Source organism: Peromyscus eremicus, chromosome 11 (genome assembly GCF_949786415.1).
Source record: "Peromyscus eremicus chromosome 11, PerEre_H2_v1, whole genome shotgun sequence".
Classification (NCBI taxonomy): domain Eukaryota; kingdom Metazoa; phylum Chordata; class Mammalia; order Rodentia; family Cricetidae; genus Peromyscus; species Peromyscus eremicus.
Genome location: NC_081427.1, coordinates 34,279,866 through 34,301,395, shown reverse-complemented (window position 1 = coordinate 34,301,395; position 21,530 = coordinate 34,279,866). Strand labels below are relative to the sequence as shown.

General features: G+C 36.6%; 1 protein-coding gene across 2 annotated transcripts in view; it reads left to right on the top strand.

The window, feature by feature from the left end:
* The window catches only part of Fgf10 (fibroblast growth factor 10), a 73,570-nt gene extending 53,301 nt beyond the window's left edge, over nt 1-20,269 (top strand). For both annotated transcript variants that reach the window (XM_059276664.1, XM_059276663.1), the window contains 2 exons: nt 13,390-13,493; nt 19,335-20,269. In XM_059276664.1, the coding sequence (XP_059132647.1) occupies nt 13,390-13,493; nt 19,335-19,532 (302 nt within the window). In that variant the 3' untranslated portion in view covers nt 19,533-20,269. The remainder of the gene's footprint in view (nt 1-13,389; nt 13,494-19,334) is intronic.
* Nucleotides 20,270-21,530: the final 1,261 nt, after the last annotated feature.

Genomic DNA, 21,530 nt, shown 5'->3' with positions numbered 1-21,530 from the left:
AACTTTAAAGGCTAGCATCAAACATGTCAACCAAATTAGAGATAAATCTACTTTGACAGATATAATAAAAACTAGAGTGGAAAAAAGCCAAAAGGAATCAATGACTTGCATCTTTTTGCTAATAGACCAGAGTCTGCATCCATAAATCTTCAAATATGTCAACCAGTTATTTTACAGAAGAATCTACTTGAATAATTCTCTTTTTTGGCATCCTCTTCTTCAATTTGTAAGTATTTTATGTACATAGATGAGGTTGTCAGTAAGGGTTCGTTTCTCACAGATGGGAGTATGGTAAGTGCTAAGGGAAATACATAAAATTTGTCTGAGAAAATTATGTTATTAGAAAATAACTGATTATATTTTTTACTCCTATAAATTTGCTAGCAGAATTTGCTAGCATGAGTTTTGGTGTCAGTATATATCTGACTTTCCAGTGCGATTGTCTTATGTAGTAGTCAGCTAGCAAAGACAAACGAAAAGGAAAAACTAACAGATTCCACAAGCAGGACCCTCCTCATTCCGTGTGTAGGCCAGGATTCTTGGAGGAGGTTAGCTGAAGGTGAGAACAAATCTAACAGTATAGCATACCCAACCCTCAAAGACTGAGTAGGAAGACTCTAAGGAAAATGTCTCTCAAACCCTCTTTCTGCAAATCAAGTTTGTGTAATTGGCCAAGACATGTGGCTTCAGAAGCCCGCACAATTAGATCACAGAGCCCAGGACCACAAATGTAACCATTAGCGGCTGTCTTTGTGGACTGGCAAGTTGAAGAAACAATAAAAAAGAGGAGATAGTGATAATGAAAGAAGTGGGGGTCTTAAATGGCTCTATTTTTTCCTCGTGTCTTTTAAGTCTATCTAAAGGAAAGACTTTGTCATCCTCTTCAGAGTTAAAGTGTTGAATGACTGTGAAGGCAGAGAGGGATGGGGAGGCTGTTTGTTCACTAGAGGAAGAAAGATAGGATCTGCCACCATGTCAGAAAGCTGTTAAGCACTCTAGATGAAAACACTCATCAGGGTTGTAGAGTCAACAAACAATTGTTTATATTTGGATATTTGCACCAGACCTCCTTACCTTCACATCCTTGGCTGCTTAGACAAAGAACAGCCAGGGCGAGGGCTGGGATACTGACCTTTTGTGCTTAGGCGACTTCTTTAAGAATTCCTTTTTATAAAGGTTCCCATGACGACACACTACGCCACAAAAAAGAGCGAAGTGGTCCTTGGCTCCTGTGAGGGAAACAAGTGGATTAAGTAAGAGAAACCTAAGTACAATACCTCTCATTTAGGTTTGGAGTTCTTTTTTATCTTTTGTTTTCCTAGAGCATGAAGTCCACAGTAACTCTTTTGTTTCCTACAAGGGTCTTAAGCACTAACCATCAAAGATCGTCAACATGGTTTTCTTAAAGTTGCACTGGGCCATCAGTTCTTCAGGGTAGCAGCTTGCTGCTTTTGAGTAAAATACACATACGTAAAGGCATGTGAGGATTTGATCCATAGGCCAGAGACTGTGGTGAGTGTAGAAACCAGACACGGGTCTTCTGATTTCAGCCTCCTTGAGCACCAAGCTTAGATAGAGTAGCAGAAATTTAATGAAGGAAAATCTAGCTTCCCTTTTGACATAGTGTCACTGTGGAACTTCAGGGCTGAAAAATGGAGGGCAGACACCAAGAGCTCCTACTTCTCTCCTTTCTTCTTTCTAAAGGAAAAATGAGTTTCACAAACAGATACATTTCCCATGAGCATTTTTCATATAATGAATTTCTACCATGGCTATATCTGAGCATCCACCGTGAGCCTGCCCTGCTATTCCAGCATAAAGTAAGGGTGACAGATGAGGCCCAGAGGGAGACATACAGTGCTGTTCTTTCAAAAGCAAGGTAGATCTCATTCTACCCCTTAGTCTAACTCTATTTTCTTTCTGTATTAGCTCTTGCCTCTGCTCTGTGGTCAAAGATCCGAGAATTGAAAATAGTTTGAAACTTACGTGCTAAACATTTCTCCATGATAGTATAATCCTAAAAGAAAGACGTTTAGTTACAAAATAGCTGTAATCTACCCAGGGTAAAAATTCCTTAATTGATTGTTCTTTCTATATTTATTATCAGCCATGCTTTAAATTTTTAACTTTTTAGAGGGCAGCTCTATTTTTAACTAATTCTGTTTTGGTTAGGTCATTTTTAATTTTAATTTGAAGTTGTTTTCTAGTTGTTCTTTTGTGTAAGACAGATGTGCGTGTATCTATTCATCAACCTAACTATCCATCCATTGAATAATCACAGCAACTTTGCAAATAATCCGTGCTGCTGGTCTTAATTTTTAGCCTATTTTAATAAAATATGAAAACTGCAGATGTATCTCCTTCTAAAATGCAGATTAGGACCCTCACTTCTCATCCATGTAAATATCATTTGTTAGCTACTTGTGTGAAAACATAATTACTTTCACTCTTATCCAAGAACAATCCTTACTGAGATACCTCAGTATTTGTACTAGATTGAGTGCTGCTCACCAGTGTTTAAACTGATCTGGAATTAACAAAAGAAGTGGAAACAATTGAAACAGAAATCAAGCATTATGGGACTGTTGGTACCTGCTAATTCTTTCTCTCTTTTTTGTACTTTCAAGATTATAATATAATTATAATATTTCTTCCTTCCCTTTTCTTCCTCTAACTCATTCCATGTATCCCTCCTCATTTTCCTTCTAATTCATGACCTCTTAAAAATATTGTTATTGCATGCATATGTAAATACACATAAGTTCCTAAATCTAACCTGTTCAGTCTATATAATGTTACTTGTATATATGTTTCCAGTGTGGTTGTTTGGCACTCTGAACAACCCATTCTTCTTTACAGATATTTTCAATAATTTGTAACCTAGCCTAAAATGGCAGGCATTTTACCCAGAAATGTGTGTTGGCGTTTTATTAAAATTTGGTGAGACTTTTCAAACATTTTTGGTCTTCCCAGCTAGTGATGGAACTGTTGTTAATCACACATATCACAATAGACTGATGCTATTGTTGAATTTGTAACTGCCTGGCAATACTTCAGCCAGTCAAGACTGAGTAAATCAACCCAAATTCCTCATTGCAGTGTACTATGAACAGTATGTAATATTAACAAGTCTTCTCAGATAAAGGCATTAGGAACTGTACAGCTAAATGTAAACTGAAGCAGTTTTTCATGATCTAGTATTGTGGTTCTTTACATGTATGACCTTTGAGCACATATATACTAATAATTGAACCCAGAACCTTGCACATGCTAGACGGGTGCTCAAGCATGGAGCTGCAGCTCAGGCCAGTGCTGTAGGTTATTAAACACATAGCTGAGAATTGGTTTTAAGTTTTAACATTCTTGAATAAAATACAAATTGAGTAAAGTCAAGTGCTTAAATTTAGCACACACACACACACACACACACACACACACACACACACATATATATATAATGTTTCTTTTGTTGTGCTAACTTTTAGGATTTGACTTCCTGTTAATCTCTTTTGCCCTCTGATTCTTCACCATACTGATACTCATGTGTGTGAGAACTGAAATAGACTATAATTCCAAGTTAAATGTTCTAAACACTATTAAATGTTGCTTTCAACTCATTTCATTCCTAAAATTGCTCAAACTTCCTCCAAGATGAATCTCAATCTCCCCCTCCCTCTCTCCCTCTGCTTCTGTATCTCTGTCTGTCTGTCTGTGTGTATGTATACAACATTTCTTTAAGCTACAGTATTGTGGATCTTAGTGTGTGTAAGCACAGCCAATGTACAGATATGATTTACCTCTTTGCATTTTGAAATCCTTCCTAAGCACTCCTACTGATCATTTGTAACCAACATGTCATAAACCCTTCCTCTTATCCATTCATTAGTTTTTATTTGAAATCTTGGATTTTTCTGAAAAGGCAACTCTATTTACTGAGAACATAAAGTTTTCAATCAATGTCAGCATTGGTTTTCTGATAAATCGTGATACTGACATACTTTATTTTCTTTGTCCACATGAGGAGCTCATAGTGTGTCATGTAGGATTCATTCTTTCCAGGAATTCCTTTACAGACTGTTAACCCAAGATTTAATGACACAAAAGTATGTTCAATTAGAAATTTAACACTGTTACTGAACACTCTGTATCCCATATATAATTACAGGACTGAATCGTAAGTTTGCATTCTGTTACCCAGTCTTCTAGTTGAAGGAGCAGTCCTCCCTCCCTCCTCCTGTGTGGTTAAGGGAAGAGTGTTTATTCCTCGAACTTTTCCCAGATCAGTGCTACTCTCCTGCTCTGTCTAGACTAGAACATCTGATTTACAGTGCTTTAACTTTTGTCTTTATACAGTTTCAAACTATTGCACCAAGCAAGCACTTTACATTAATTTATTTGAAAGTACCCATGGCTCTAGCCAAATTTACTGGCCACACTTTGGTAGTGATCAGAAATGAATCCTTGGTTCGGTCCAGAAAGCCCTGTTTTCTTAGATGTGCCAGTTGTGCTAATACAGAGCATTTTCGTGGACTTTGGGAACATCACTTCTACCCTCGATCTGACCCACTCCTGGCAGTCTCTACTAGAGAGACATGAACTTCCTAAGTATTAGGAATATGATTTCTCATGGCCAGTTGCCATGAATTACCAAAATATAGTATTTAATTATAAAGACAATTAAATATAGTTTGTCAAATTCTAGCTATAATTTGAAATTTTTATGTTAGTAAATTTCACAGTCAAGTCAAAATTCAGATTTCTAAGTAGGTAAGGGGAAAATTTGAACGCTAATTTCTATCATTGTGAGAATATGTGTTTGAGCCATGCGCTTGAACCCTTAAAATTTGTTCCATGTTAAATATTTTACTACTTAGAGCCATCCATGCTTCACCTGGCTTATGAACTCTTTGACAAATCAAGTAAGACTTTCTTGTGGAAAACAATAACATCAACATGTGCTCCAGTGACTCATTTGTCTTTTAAGTCAAGAAGAAGAAAAATATTACATTGTGTTTAGGTACATAGGAAAAATTTACTTTAAAAATTAATAAATATGGTAGATATTTTATTGGACTATCTTTAAGACAAAGTATCTATAACAACATAACGATAATTTATTGGAATAGTCCATGTAGTAATTCACCTAACCCTTTGTGTTAACTTTAATTTTTTTCTCTATTTATAAATAAAAAGCAATGGTCTGAGTCAAATAGACTGAATTCTTTCTGTGTAATGCACAAGATGAATTAGTCTATAAAACATAAAGTCGATATAAAGTCTTTGCCTGGCTGCAAACTGTTTCTAAATGTTTACAGGAGCTCAGGAAGGATATAGACTCAGGATTTACTTCTTGTCCTCAGTGACCTTTCTACAGGTGCTTGGCTAAGCTCTCCAATCTCTCTGGATCCCCTGGTGTCATCTCTTGTGGAAGAGAAGAGATATGAAGCAGACATTCTCTACATTTCTTCAAGCTCTTCTCTGAATTTACAATGTGTTAAACCAGAGCCTTCCTTAAGGTTTAAATACTCTCAGTTTTTCTCACTTTAAAAAAGAAAAATATAGTCTTTTTTTAAATTTAGTGGTGTTTTACTCATTTTGGCACTGTGAAGTTCATGCCTTAAATTAGACTGATCACAGGCTTTGATTGCATACAGACTTCTGAAATAATTTATAACTTAATTTTAGGACATTAAAAAATACATGAACATTAATGTTTGCCAACACCTCCTTACTGCAGTAGATCTAACTTAAGGAGTCCTTTGGCTTCTACTAATGCATAACACGGCTATAAGATCATAAATCACTTATTGATTTCTCTGGAAGCAATAATGTTATGGTGATTGCTGGTGGGGAAGCACTTCCTCCCCGGAAGAGCAGACTTTTTCTTCCTTCAGTGTTCAGTACAGACCTGCAGTACATATGAATTCACTCGGGCTTTTTTCCCACAATGTGAAATACAATAATAGGAGGTATAGTCACTTGTGAGATGTGTCTAGGATACTCTGGTTTGAAAAAAAAAAAGAATCAAGATTTCTGACTTTGTAGAATTATTTGTCTAATACAATGAGAGGATTAATAGATTTATTTGACTTTATACAAATACGTCTTCTGGTAAAACTTATCCAGGAAAAATATTACTCACTTCCTTGTTCATAGCTTTGACTGACACCGTTTGAATGGGCCCCTCTGGAAGTACCTGCAGCTCTAAACACCTGTGTTTTGAGTACCATCCCAACCCCACCACACCCCATGTGATCCCATTTCAAACTGGGACCAGCTGTCAATCATACACAAGCACATCTAAGTATGTACTTTACTCTAGCTAGCCATCAAATCGTCTTCTAGTTTGTGAGGCAAATTGGTATCAGAACTTACTTGGATGATTATGAAGAGCCCTCAGAAAATCTTTGGTCCTGAAACATACCATTTATGTCTTTCTGGGAATATATGCTAACAGAAGGTAATGTTTAAAAACGTAACACTTGCAAAGTTGATAAACTGTGTTTCCTAGCATATTCAGATAAAGTTAGTTTTTGTTTTGTTTTTATCTTTACTAGGGAGAGAGACTTAATTAATGATTACCTAGATCATACTGTCTTATGGACAAGTATATGGGAGATAGTTTGAATGGATAATTGATGTAGGAAGACTCAGTCTATTATGCTCTTGTGAACGTTATCATTCCCTAGACGAAGCATCCTGAACTGTAAAAGAGAAGAAAGGGTGAGATGAGAGAAGGCAAGCAAGGATGCATTTATTTACTTCCTTTGCTCTTGACTGTGGGTGTGTGTGATATGACTATCTGCTTGAGTTCCTGCCTTGACTTCCCTGAAACCATAGCCTATGACTCGGAATCACAAGTCAATAAAACCTTTTCCCCAAAGTTGCTTTATATCAGTGTATTTATCACAGCTGCACAAAGGAAATTAGAACAACTAGTGAGAGAAAACAGCTAAAAAGTATCAAGCTGATAGTGAAAAGACACATTAGACCACTAACTGCAAGTATTTGTTGACTACTGATAGGTGTCAAAGACCTGGAGTCACATTTGGTTTGTAATAAAATGCAGTAAGAAATGTCTTAAACAGTATTCAAGAGCTCAGTAAAATTTTTAAAAATTGTGCTTGGATTCCACTGTAATTTTCTGATATTTGAAAATATTGGGTTGGTACCAATGGGTTAACTATTTAAAGTTATGTATGTGTATTTGATGCTGGGTATGGAACGAACCAGGTCTTGTGCATACTAGGTTAAGCTGTCTACCACTGAACTATATCCCCAGACCAAATACTTCACTTTTTCTTTAAATTACCAGTTACTAAATGCAGTCTTAAGCTAATAATTGTTCTAAGATTGGTCTTCATTCTCACCAGTAAGACCAAGCTGATTGCTGAGTTTATCCTATGTCTTGAATTACTAAGTGAGAATGTGAAAGGTCATTTGGTCTTTACCAAATTAAGAAATATATGTCTCCTCATGGAACACTGGTAATGATTTTCTCATTTGAGATTAATTTCTATCTGTAATTCTAAGTGCATTTCAAGGATCTCTGAAGGGACTGTAGCCAATAAACAAAATAGCTGTCCTGCATTTGCTGAACAGGAGGCCCGTCTATAACTGTGCCAGATAGCCTTGAATTAGACTAATCATTAGGCCTATTCTGTCCTTCTTTGAAAGACAAGATCATTCTAGGAAAAGCATAGTCCTTCAACCCTAGGTTGAAAGGCTGGTGATAAAATGAATCCCCACTGCAATGAGTCAGCTTCATAGCCATGAGCAAAGCTTTAAGGGAGACCAGGCCTTTCATCCTTAGACTGTCGATATAAATAATCACTTCAGAATGTTATAAAAGATGTTAAAGTCTCCTAAATTCCCTTTTTACATTTCTACAGTCATAGTTAGAAGTAAAAAAAAAAATCTAGCAATAATATCTTTAATAAAATATTTATTTTTATTTTATGTGTATGTATGTTTCTCAAGCATGTATATAGGCACACTATGCATGTGTGTGGTGCCCATGGAGGCTAGAAGGAATTTGGACCCTCTGGCCCTCTGCAAGAGCAGTCCATGCTTTTAACTACTGAACTGTTCTCAACCCCCTCCGATAATAATACTATTTCAAATCTTTAAAAAGCTGAGAAAGGAAATAATACATATGTAGCACATCCATCCCCAATTCATGTTTTGACAGTTATGTGGATGTCAAGAATCCCACACCTGTTATGCAGAAGAAAATCCTCTTCTATCCACATCTATCAAAAGCTTTTGCGGGGGATGTTAACTGCTGCTCTTATTTGCATCTCTTCCTGTTGTGGTTCAGCTTCCCTACACATGTTTCTGCCACGGCTTTCCTGCATCAAAGCTGCTCCCCGCCTCCAATTGTAATGTATAGAGCAGTGGGTGGTCCTTGAGCGAGCAGAGCCAACACCGACTGAAAATCAACATGCTGGAAAATCTAATTCCAGGGTCCCAGCCTAGACCTACAGAGTAAAAAAATCTAACCAACCTGTGTTTCAACACATCTTCCAGATGGTTGCTAGGTAGGTTTGGGTTTGGGAACCACTAGGGTAGGTTAGTTAGCATGGTGCCACTACAACTGAGCTGACAGGACACAGATTTAATGCCCTCCTCTCCCTAAAACACCACAGAACCTCATGAACTATGAGCAGTTTGTCTCAAGTTAAAAAAAAAAAACAAAAAAACCCAAAAAACCCAAGACTTACCTGAATCACTTAGCTATCCAGTATCCGAGATGGAAAGCCGAGCTCTTTTGCGCTTTCACAGCTACTGCTAATTCACTCCTTTACCCTAAGCATTCTTCCAAACTACATGACCGAAAATGGTGACCTATAACACCCGTGTTTTGGGTAACGGTTTTTTTAACTCTATAGTCTCTGATCTTTTAGTATCATGTGATTATCAAAGAGAAAATAAACACAGCAGGTAGAAAGAAAACAACCCTAGATCCTGACTTCAGATGTTCTGTTAGCACCCTAAGGAGAGAAGCATGATGGAAACTGAGCTCAGCTCTAAGACAAATGCAACTGCATACCATGTAAGGAGTACAGGTTTATCTGATTCACTGTTCCAGAAGAGAGAACGCTCATGATCAAGATGTGGACATCGGGTAAAGCCTCCTTGTGGCATCAACACTACAGACAGTTTTACATGACTAAGAAGAACAAGTTAGCTCAGGCCTCTTTGCTTATTTAGCCATGAATATCTCAGCCTCATGACTCTATCTAAGGCTTTGGTGTATTACCAATAGAAGTTCTATTCAGTAAAGCCAAACAGTGTAAAAAAGAAGAGGCTTTGGGTCCAAACATCAAATCAACCATATTCAAAACAATATATGTTCGCTAATTTATGATTAGTAATTTCTCCAAAGCTATTTTTGTATGTAAAAGGCATAATGTTTAACTCTGATATATTTTGTTAAATTAATTGGGAATTTTAGTCATATATAAAAGTATATGACATAAGAGGGTCCTTTATAACAGTCTTATCTGTGCTACACTGTTTTTTAATGAATTTAAGGGAGCTGGAGAGATGGTTCAATGATTGAATACAAATATATTATTTTGTTGTCTTCTGTTGACCAAAAATCAATATTGCTTAAATCAAGGAATCTACACCAAAAATAACTTTCAATATCATTTCAAAATTCTTCTACTTATATTAACCAATAGTTGAAGATTATTTAAAAGCTTTAAAATTTTTCACATTTACAATAATTTATCTATACCTGATATCAAACACATCTTATAATTCACTAAGATTTCCTTTGAATTCATTTTGATGTTTTCTTTTAATTTTATTTTCATTGTATTTAGATATGAATTTACTAATTTATTATTTCACAAGTATAACTACTGTCAAAACCAAACAAAATTTTCTTTCAGAAATGTCCCATTTTGCCTTGCACAGTCATTGATTCTTTTGTGTCATTTAAAGACTATGTATCAAGTATACAGAATGAGCATCACTGTGGTTATTATGATTCTTTAATGAAGATGAATTATGAAAGAGATGAGACCCAAAGTGGGAATTCTTAGGAGATGAAATGCATAGCCATGCTGAGTGTCTCACACTACTGAGTGAGTCTACCTAAGCCCTGATGTAGATAGTTTAAAAGTGATGGCTACCCAAGTTGTCTTTCCATGTTAGCATACAATAGATCAGATTGGGACTCTACAACTCATGAGAAAGAGGGAGAGATTTAACTTTAAAAGGGTAAAATTTTAATACCATTATGCTACACACGATATATTCCAATATATTTATTAAGACCATCAAAGCACCTTGTATTATAATTGCCCTCAGATTTGGCAGTAGATGTCTTTTTGAGCCATGCTTTTGGCTCTCAAAAGATTTTAGCAGCTTTTAATTTTTGAGTTAATTGTAGCATCATATAAGTTGCAAGAAACGCAGAGAGGTCCCATATGCCCTTTACTCACTCTTTGTCAGGAGGTCTTTCAACTGGCATTGCATTTTATGTCAAAGTGGACACATACAAATTTAATAGCTGTTGATCTAATGAATCTCAAAAAATTCTGGAGTTTCTTTCCAAAAATAATTGAAATAAGGCAAACTTGATAATAATAATTTTAACCAAAACAGGAAACTATAGAAATTACATATGAAAAAGCAGAGATGCCCTACAGGCTTGGTTCTTCGCAAAGAAGCATCCATAATCACAGATGCTTGCAATAAATGCAGTCATTACTGTGACCTAAGGCTTTCCTTTTTCTATTTTGAAAATATAGTAAACCTCTTTTAAAGAGATAGGCAAACTTATTCTGATACGAACATAAAACAGGTACGGTAGAGCATCATGTGATGACCTTTAGATATATACATTTTAATATCTCAACTTAAAAATGATTAAAAGTAAATATTTTACATGCTTATCCAAGCCAGATGTAAAGTAAAAAGGATGTTTGATTGGCCGTTTACATACTGAGTTCCCATTTGAGGTAAAGCACAAAGAATTTAAGTGTATTTTAGTGAACCTGTTGTGTACCATAAAGTCTCCAAAACAACCAGTAAAGGATTTGGTGATGTAAATATCATGTTGTTTACTTTGTTCAGTGTAGTCTTATTACTATAGCTCTCCCCAATCGCTTCTCCATCAGAACCTCTGTTTTACTATTTGTGAATAATAATAACAGTAATAATAAAATCATTCTTCCTGCCTCTCTTTTCTATCAGTTTCCTGTCTCAGTAGAATGCATGTGGACTATCTCATAGTTTACTAAAACTGTGCACCCCCTCTTCTGCAGGCAAAGCAGCTTCAACATTTTTACATTACATAGGAATACTACTTCCTGTCTAGTTGGTATTTTCTCCTTGTCACAAAGGTTATTAGATTTGCTTTTTCACCCTCTGAAACTCAGATGTCTTCCCATGTGGCACACCAACATCCTTGGGAGAATAGCATGTTTTCATTTAATAAGAGCTTTAGTGAATCATATTGCTAAATGGTTCCTACAGAATCCCCCTGTAGGAAAAAGAAAGAGGGAAAAATGAAAATATTCAGAGAGGGGGAAAGGAAGTGTGAAAGCCCCAGGACTGGGTGTATACAGCCATGATTGACCTAACAATCACCTTTTATGCGACCTATATAACTTTATCTTCCATTTTTTAATCTATAACTGACAATGAGAATAATAATAATGCCTCCTTAAGGAACAGCTATGGAAATTAAAGTAATGAACTGCAAGAGAGTACTTTTTTAAATATGCAAATTACTTTGTGTGTGTGTGTGTGTGTGTGTGTGTGTGTGTGTGTGTGTGTGTTGTATCCCAAGGACAACAGCCATCATAGAGTGAGAGATACTGATGACCTAAACATTGTCCCAAATACACCCCCCAATCTGTCCTTAGTTTGGGTTTGCAAACACTATGAAATGCTGTGTTAATGAGGATTGTGCTGTGTGAAGTCAAACACTTCCTTGACACATGGATAGAGGTTTTGTTTCATGTTATCTAGCACAAGTCTCTCTTTATGTCAACTTCTCTGTCAGAAAAGTCTAGCATTTCTACCAACTTTTAGTAAACTAACCTGGGAAAGAAAAGGAGAAAAACGATTTATATCCTGAATATAAGCCACTTTTCCCTTAGAGAATGAAAAAAAATCTGAGAACGCACCTTATATACCACATTGAAGATGGTGCTTGTCATCTTAGGTGACACACAATATGTGGTCACTTAGGATTTCCTTCCAAATCAGCTGGCTAAGGCAATGGAGGTTGGTCTGATCTACGGAAAACTTCCACAGCCTCTTGAAGAAGTTTCAAAATTCAGAGGAAAAAAAAATTGCCTCTAATCATAACTGAAGTCTTGACCTCTAGGCAAATTCTAATCATTTTGTGTCTATAGTCTTGCTTGTCTTCACAGCAAGATACTGAGAGAAATATTGTTATGTTGCCCACTTTTCAAACGGCACTGGGACATGGAGCAGCTTGGCAGCTTCTGTGGTCATTTCCCAATAGATGCAGAGCCGGGAGTCAAAGACATATACCCCAGCTCCCAATGCCACGTTCTCCTCACCATGCTGTTCATCCAGCCCAAGAAAGCTCTATTAAAAATAGTGAAATAAGTTTAGTTTGTGGTAGTCTTTGGTGGAAATGGGTGGGCTTTTTGCATTCTATACCAGATGCCTTTCCCATAGCTGCTTACGAACTTTTCTGAAAATATCTTTATATATGCCAAACTAAACACCCTTTACTGGAGAAAATAGTCTTGTTTAACAGTCACTACTCCCCTCCACGTCCCTTTCTTTCGAGAAAAAGAAAATCCCTTAATGTGGAGTATTGTATCTGCTGTTGTAAGGTAGTGTGGATGCTAGACAAGTCTCTCTATGCCTCAGCATGTCAACACATTGGTCAATTTATCAGTTAAATGCAGCCGAAGGATTTAGTTTATCTAAATGTGCTACAAAGAAAAAATAGTTTACCATTGTTTTTACAGATTGAGGTAAATCTGACATATCGTTGACATATGCTGTGGATTTAATTTAATACCACAGTACAGATGTGCGCTCTGATAAGTTTTTGTGAAATCTAGGCTAAGATGAGTAGAGTAGTTTCAATATTTCTGGGGTTGAAAATGCAGAGGTTGCAAAGGAAGCATTTTAATTAAAACAACATTTGCCTGGATATGAGCAGAGTAAAAATGGAGGGAAACCTCCTAAAGCCTTACTACTGGTTTGCTATACTCACTGGGGTTTTCAACATACACAATTTTGACTTAGTTTGGCTACCCCATTATTTGCTTTTTTGCTTTAAGGATAATACAAAATGTACTTTATCATTTCTTTTGATTTTTACCTTCTCCCAGCTAAGCACAGATGACTATTTACAACTGTCTTTGTAATTTTGTGTTTTAGGTATCCTAGAGATAACATCAGTGGAAATCGGAGTTGTTGCCGTCAAAGCCATTAACAGCAACTATTACTTAGCCATGAACAAGAAGGGGAAACTCTATGGCTCAGTAAGTAGCCAGCTTTTGTTTTCAAAACACTTTGCACTAAGATAGTCCCAGAGACTTCGATGGTTTCTTAGAGCAGACACTGAATGGCTTTGTTGTCATTTGGTCACTACTAAGAGGATTCACAAGGGGGAGGGGGGCTGGTCACCAGCATCTCCAGGGCCAGCAAAGCAGCTTGATCAACTCTATAATCTACTGAGCTATTTGACCATGAGTCTACTACACAGCCAATCAGACTTTCATCAAAGCATCTAGATGAAGTAGCTTGGGAACTGGTGACAACCTGGAGAATTACTTAAAAAAAAAACTTGGATAGAATGGAATCTCATATATTATGGGTATCTTTCATAGGTAAAGAGAAAACTAAGGCTCAGATATTACATGTTTTTGTGAAAATCATAAACAGAGAAACATCAAGAGATTGATGTTTTTCCAGGTTATTCAATGAACCCTAGAATTGTACTTACGTAGGTAATAGTCATTAATTATAATTATGCATGAACATTATAGACATTATGTAAAGACAAAGGAGTATCTTCACAGTAGGGTATACTATCTACAATAGTATAGGTAACAATATAGGACACTCTTTCAGTATGGTCCTCATGAGACCTTGGATAGATCAATACCTACAAATGTTAAGTACTTTAACTATCACCTATTCAAACTCAAGTTGAATTCATTTAGACCATCTCTTAGACTAAAGTCTCACATAAAATAATAGTTATTTATAATTAAAATCACAATCATAACTGAAACAGAATTATATGCAGTATATCAATTATGTTATTTAGATTTTTAGAAGACATGTTAGTTAAACATATGGTTGTCTGCTACGTGCCAGATACTGTTTGTCCTACCTCACAAAGATACGCAAGGAAGAAGGATAGAGTCACACATGGTGCTGCACAATTATGATCACAGCACTTGGAAAGCTGAGGTAGAAGGATCACAAGGTCCATACTAGCCTAAAATGTGTAGGAGAACCTGTCCCCAAACAAAGCAAACCAACTTCTAAATACACAAGCATGTAGATAGATAGATAGATAGATAGATAGATAGATAGATAGATAGATAGATAGATAGATAGACAGAGCTTTGACTTCAAGCATTTTATAATATATAAGAAAAATGTCAACAAATATGAAATAGCTATCGAACAGTTAATTACTATAAAAGAAGATTATTAATAGTATAGTAGCCTTGTGATGACATTAGCAGTCTACTTCAATCACTTAGTTGCCATTTGAAGGCTAATACAAGCTGGTCAATTGTTTCATAGTTTTAATCCAAAAACTGTACCAAAGGAATACTACAAATTTAAATTTTTCTGAATTCCAATCTAGAAGAGAACATGGAGTATAGCTATATAAAATTTTAATTGTATTTTTGGAGGATATATAGTAATATCAATGGGCAGAGATAAAACATCTGACACAATTACTTTAAATGATTTCATTTTTCTCTACCAGATATGGTGCACTTTTTCATTTTTCATAGCATCAAAAATAATTTGACTTTAAACATGCAAATAAATTTACTTTCTTGGTTAGCGTATGGGTGATCGGTAGTTCTTAAAGCTGAGTTAAGCCGCAACATCAATGAGAGGCATTGTTCAAAGACATAATGATGGGACCCAGGTAGGCTCAACTTGTCTGATTCAGAGTCTAAGTTAGGGTACAAGAATTTATACATTTAGCATGGTGTCAAGTGCTGTCCGTGCTGCTGGTTCAGCTGCTGAGAACTGGGAACCGGCAGTCTGGAAATGGCCTCCCTTTGTCTTTTATTCATATCAGGTCTGTTGTTAAGTGACAAGCTAGTCAGACCAGGATAAATACTTGAAATATGACGTCCACAGGAATCTTAACTCAGTTTCTTCATTGCATAGTATTCCACCAAGGAGCCTAAAAAAGCAATAGAACATTTTTAAAAATAGCTCCACTTAGGGCTTTAAATTCTTACCACTTTTTTGAAAATACTGTTTTTTCTTTTGTTCTCATTGAACATGTTTGAGGGCCTGCTGGACAGCTCAGCAAGTTAACGTTCATGCCCCTCTGTGTTCACTGCCAGCCCGTGTTCACTCTCTGGAACTCAAATGGTAGGAGAGAAAGGCGACTCCCACAAGTTATCCTCTGGTTTCCACATGCATGCCCCAGTACACACACACACACAGACACAGACACACACACACACACACACACACACACACACACACACACACACATTTAAAAGAGAGAGAGAGAGAGAGAGAGAGAGAGAGAGAGAGAGAGAGAGAGAGAAAGGAAAAAGAAAAAAATCCCCAGAGAAACAAAAAACAAACAAACAAAACAAAATCCATCACCACCAACAACAACAAACAAAAAAATCTGCTTATAATTTTTCTTTTAAAAATGTCATACGCATAGAGAGGTGGGGGCTCAGTGGTTAAGAGAACTTGCTGCTCTTTCAGAGGACCCAAGTTCAGTTCCCAGCACCCACATGATGGCTCACAACTGTTCCAGGGGATATAATACTCTGCTAGACATGCAGGAACTATACAGAAAAACACACAGACAAAACATCCATATGCATAAGATAAATCTTGTTTTAAAGTTAAAAAAATCAAAAATATGTCTGAATCCAGGCAGTGGCCTGAATATTCATTCCCAGCTACTGAAGGCTGAGAGAGGAGAAAAACTTGAGCCCACACCCCACGAGCTCAAAGCTATTTTGACCAACAAAGCAAAATATCTTGGTCTTTTAAAAATATCAACTAAACTTGTCCAGGTTCCTTTTTGATCCACTGTTTCAGAGTCAGTACATAAGAGAATCGTGTGTATTTACATATTCTTTGAAGAGGTACTTGAATATACACATAGCCAAAGTCAATATAATTCAGAGGTAGAGCCAGCTAATGTAATTTAGCTTAAGAAACTAAATGCATGCAATTCAAGTTGTGAGGGAAGATTAAACCAATTTTATTGATAAAACGTGCTCATTTTAAAATGGGGTATCAAGAGAGTAACAGCCCACTCCCAAATGAACTGTGACATTAAAATGTGTGATATTGTCTTATCATCTCCCCCATTCCCTTCTGTGCTGACACACCTCATGTGCTGTGCAGATGCCTCCTCTCGAGTATCTCCTCTGTGAGTCTCCTTCATTCACTCAGTCTGGACTCACTGCCGGTGTACCTCTGCCATATTACCTTAAGCTCACTCTCTGAAATGACCTTCATCTGATATTTTTATCATCGAAGTGTTGGTTGCCAGCAAGCCTTCTACGAACAGGTTGTGACCTTCAGGAAGGTGATGTGAGCCATCTCTTCCACTCTACACATAGCATCTAGATCTGCTCAGTTTCCACAGCTCCCCATTAGAAAACATGCTCCTTGCTTCTTGCCCATTCAGCAGCAGCTAAGTATCTAAAAAGTATGCTGTTAGAAATCCTGATTATATACCTAGTATAAGCTCAATTTAAATAGCCATTCTTCGAGCATCCTATATTCCAAGTTCCCTCTCAAATGATAGAACTGAGCTGTAGCTAGAGTTTTCCTGCCTGGCCCACGGTCAGGGCAAATCTCTGTCACCCGCCAGTCCCACAGCCGCTGAGACCCAACCAACACAGAGACTTATATTGCTTACAAACTGTATGGCCGTACCAGGCTTCTTGCTAACTGTTCTTACAGCTTAAATTAATCCATTTCTATAAATCTATACCTTGCCACGTGGCTCGTGGCTTACCGGCATCTTCACATGCTGTTTGTCATCGTGGAGGCTGGCAGTGTCTCTGACTCAGCCTTCCACTTCCCAGCTTTATTCTCCTCCTTGTCCTGCCTATACTTCCTCCTGCCTGACTACTGGCCAATCAGTGTTTTATTTACTAACCAATCAGAGCAACACATTTGCCATACAGAACATCCCACAGCACTTGAGCAAGTCTTGAAGATCAATTAGTATGGTCCTCAAGCACCACAATTTAAAAAACAAATGTCCCAGATAAGCATGGAAAACTTAAAACTTTCTTTAATCCCCCTAGTTCACTTTGGAATCTTGTTTAGATATTTGTTTTTAAGATATTTTTATTAACTCTTCAAGAATTTCATACAATGGATTTTTATCATATTCAAGACCAGATTCTTACCCTGTCTCCTTCAAGACACACCTCCACCTCCTTACCTTCTCCCTCCAATTTGCTGCCATCTGTTTGAAATCCATATAGTTTTAGACAGACAGATGAATAAGAATAAAAATTAAGTAAGTTCATGAAAGATTTTTTCCAATGCAGAATCTTTCATTTTATTATAAGAATTATCTTAGATAATTTATCTTTTCTTCTTAATTTCAGTCATATCACCCTGCAAATTTTGCATTTAATAGATAGTACTTTACAGATGAGAAACACACAGTACTACTCAATTCCAGGCTGGAAAATAAACTGATAATGTCACTGTAAATATGTAATGATTCATTATTATGCTCTGAATTATTATCTATACCATGGAAACCTGAAAATTTATAATCCAGAATTTAACTTTGGGCCCTGGATCAATGGCTCAATGATTAAGAGTACTTCCTGCTTTTTTAGAGAATGCAGATTCAGTTATGAGCAGCCACATGGTGGTTCTCAACAGCCTGTAACTCAAGTTTTAGAGGAGCAGATGCCCTCTTCTGACCTTAGTGTGTTCCTGATGGAATGCAGTACACTCAAAATCATGCACATTCACATATCTATACATAGATTTCAAAAGAAAATAAAACCTTTGAAAATTGAAAGTAAAAAATACAAGGACTCCTGAGGTGAAAGAAATTGCCCCATTGAAGCCTTCATCAAAATATTCCCACGGTGCCTTTCTGGTAGATGGAGAGAGTAGAACCCCAGAAGCTTTGGGTCCCTAGTTCCTGGGCTACTCTAGTTTGCATCAAAAGCTGAGGGACATTTCTTTAGTTTTTTTTGTGTATGTTATTAACTTCAGAATAAGATACTAAATTTGGGAAGCAGATGAGAGAAAATTCTTGACTCATCAAAACTACTTAAAACCACTTGGCCACTCGGGACAATATCAAAATGTTGTAAGGTATAGATGGCTATCCCTGTGAGAGAATCTGAATGAATTTTCAATTACTATGTTCATAATTACTTTGACATGATGATAGACAAAATATTTTTTTTCTTGAAAGTCTCACATAGCAAAGTCTGGCTTGGAACTCACCATGTAGCTTTACTTCTGATCCTATTGCCTCTACAAGATTATACGTATAGCCACCATGCCTAGTATATGGAGTACTAGCCATAGAACCCATGGCCTCATACATTATATGTAAGAACTTTACCAAGTGAACCACATTCCCAATCCCCAAGCAAGGCGTTTTCTTTACCTTAGCTTTAAAACATTCCTTGAGTTGATCTTTAGGTAGATAATGTTTATAAATGTGATGAGCCCACACTTCTGGTGATTCTATCTTTCCTATAGAATCTATATTGCACACTATGAAGGACAAGATTACAACCCTGTCCCCTATAGCTAGTCCATTGTAAATATTGTTATTATGATATCTACTTCCTGACAATCATTCTAGGTACTTAAACCAGGTTATATTCAAAGCCTGTCAACTTTTGAAAGGGCCAGAAAAATGATGCTGTGGTGATTAATCAAAGATGAGTCATGTGTTTTCAAACACAGAATCTGTTTTGTGGTTAGGAATTTCGACTCTTCTGTTGTTGACATCGCATATGAAGTGAGCAATTTATGTAAAAATGGCAGCTATAAACAAGACAATGGACTGTAGCTCATTAGATGGTTTATATCATATGGAATCCAGTATCATCACCATACAAATAAATAACTATGTTTTTCCTTTGCAGAAAGAATTTAACAATGACTGTAAGCTGAAAGAGAGGATAGAGGAAAATGGATACAACACCTATGCATCCTTTAACTGGCAACACAATGGCAGGCAAATGTATGTGGCATTGAATGGAAAAGGAGCTCCCCGGAGAGGACAAAAAACACGGAGGAAAAACACCTCTGCTCACTTCCTCCCGATGGTGGTCCACTCATAGAAGAAGGCACTGTTGGTGAACACAGTACAACCAAAGACTCTTTGGCCAGGAAGAGTTGGAGTTGGTATCCTCACAGAAGACTGTAGTGTGGAAGGCAAAGACCTATCACAGAGCTCAGCTTGCTTAAAGGAAGGAAGGCTTTGGAGGCTTTTGTACTCACTCCTGACATACGAAGTTCTTTTCATTAGCTCTGTGTCATGCCTTATACCCAAGACAGAGGCAAATCAAGTGGGATGGAAGTTATCCCCAAGTGAACAATGTTGTGGCTGGGTTTTTTTGTGTGTGTGTGTTTGTTTGTTTGTTTGTTTAAGTTTTTGTTTTTGAACTTCTGAGATAGAACTTAAAGGACATGGAACAATCTGTTGAATGATCTTTGGGAAAGTTATTTATGGAATATGAACACATATCAAAGACTTTCATTGCTCATTCAAGCCTGATGATTCAATGAGCAGTAAGACACGCAAGCATTTACTGGAAAGCACTTGGGTCATATCATATGCACAACCAAAGAGATTTGGGTGTGGCACCATGGAAGAATTGGATCAGATTTACAAATATAAACATATTAGTGTGAAACTGTTCTAACAATACAAATAGTATGGTATGCTTGTGCATTCTGCCTTCATCCTTTACTATTTCTTTCTAAGTTATTTATTTAATAGGATGTTAAATATCTTTTGGGGTTTTAAAGAGTATCCTCAGCGCTGCCCTCTGATTTGCCTTCTCATTTTTTTTTTTTTTTTGGCACCCTATGCATGTTCATGACAAAGTGTTTTAAAAACTTGGCGAACACTTCAGAAATAAGAGATGAGATCCAGGGAGCAGTACAAGTGCCCCATGTGCTATCAGTTGACTCAATGTGCACTTCTGCAAGAAGGACTGTCAGTGACGTCTATGGCGGGGTTCTGCTATAGCTTAAGGAACAGATATCTGTCATCATTTGCCAACACACACACATCAGTCCTGAGGCTTCCTTACCTAAAAACATATAAGGCCAAAGTCTCTTCCATTGCCTTATTTCATCTCCATGAATATACAAAAAGAAGGAAAATGAATTGTTAGATTTTAGCCTAACCTTGTTGTTTTTTGTTTTTGTTTTTGTTTTGTTTATTTTTTGTTTGTTTGTTTGATTTTGTTTGTGACTGATGATGGCTCTCTATAGCTCACAGTGGCAAATGATGGAAAGGTTATCTGCATATACAATGTCCCTTTGTAAGTCCCACAGAATGCTCTCCCCCCCCCAAAGGAACCAAAATAGGAATTTCATATGAAGTGCAACTCTCCCAGGGGCTAAAACTGAGTAAATATATCCTGGTATATGTGTAACCACATACTGAAATCCATTCAAGCTGTATGATCTAGTCTTTACAAAACCAAATAAAGCTTGTTTTCTGTACATTTAAAGTCTTCTAGAAGGATCCATAATATAAGCACATCAAAATTCATTTTCTTAGAGCAGGTATAGAAAGCAGAACATAAGTGTACCACTCACTGTCACGTGTATTTCACTAAATAAACACATAAGCCTTATTTGCAGTGTCTGTAGTGATTTAAAAATGTAAAAAAAAATATTATTTGTTCTAAATATTTTAAGGGATAAATTCTAAGACTATATTGATGCTGCAGTTTATCTTCTTATTTCTTGTTTGGAAAAGTCTTTTTATTTTTATTGTTTGGATACAGTATTTTGGTACAAACAAAAGACTCACCAAACGTTCTTTTTACTAAAAATTTAACCTCTACAAAGACTGGTGATTTGTGGACCTCTTCTCACTTATTTGTGCTGATGCTTAGCCAGTGCAAATCAATTATTTAAAATATTAAGTTAAAGGTTAATCAGTTGTTTAAAAATCAGCTTTTTGAGAATGTCCCCACAGGGTAATCCAACAAAGACCATATTTTATGATTCTTTGAAAACCTGTTATTTCAAGAGAAATGCACAGAGGCACAGTGCTTTGGTTTATGGGTATAGTTGCATTTCATGGTATTTTTATTTCA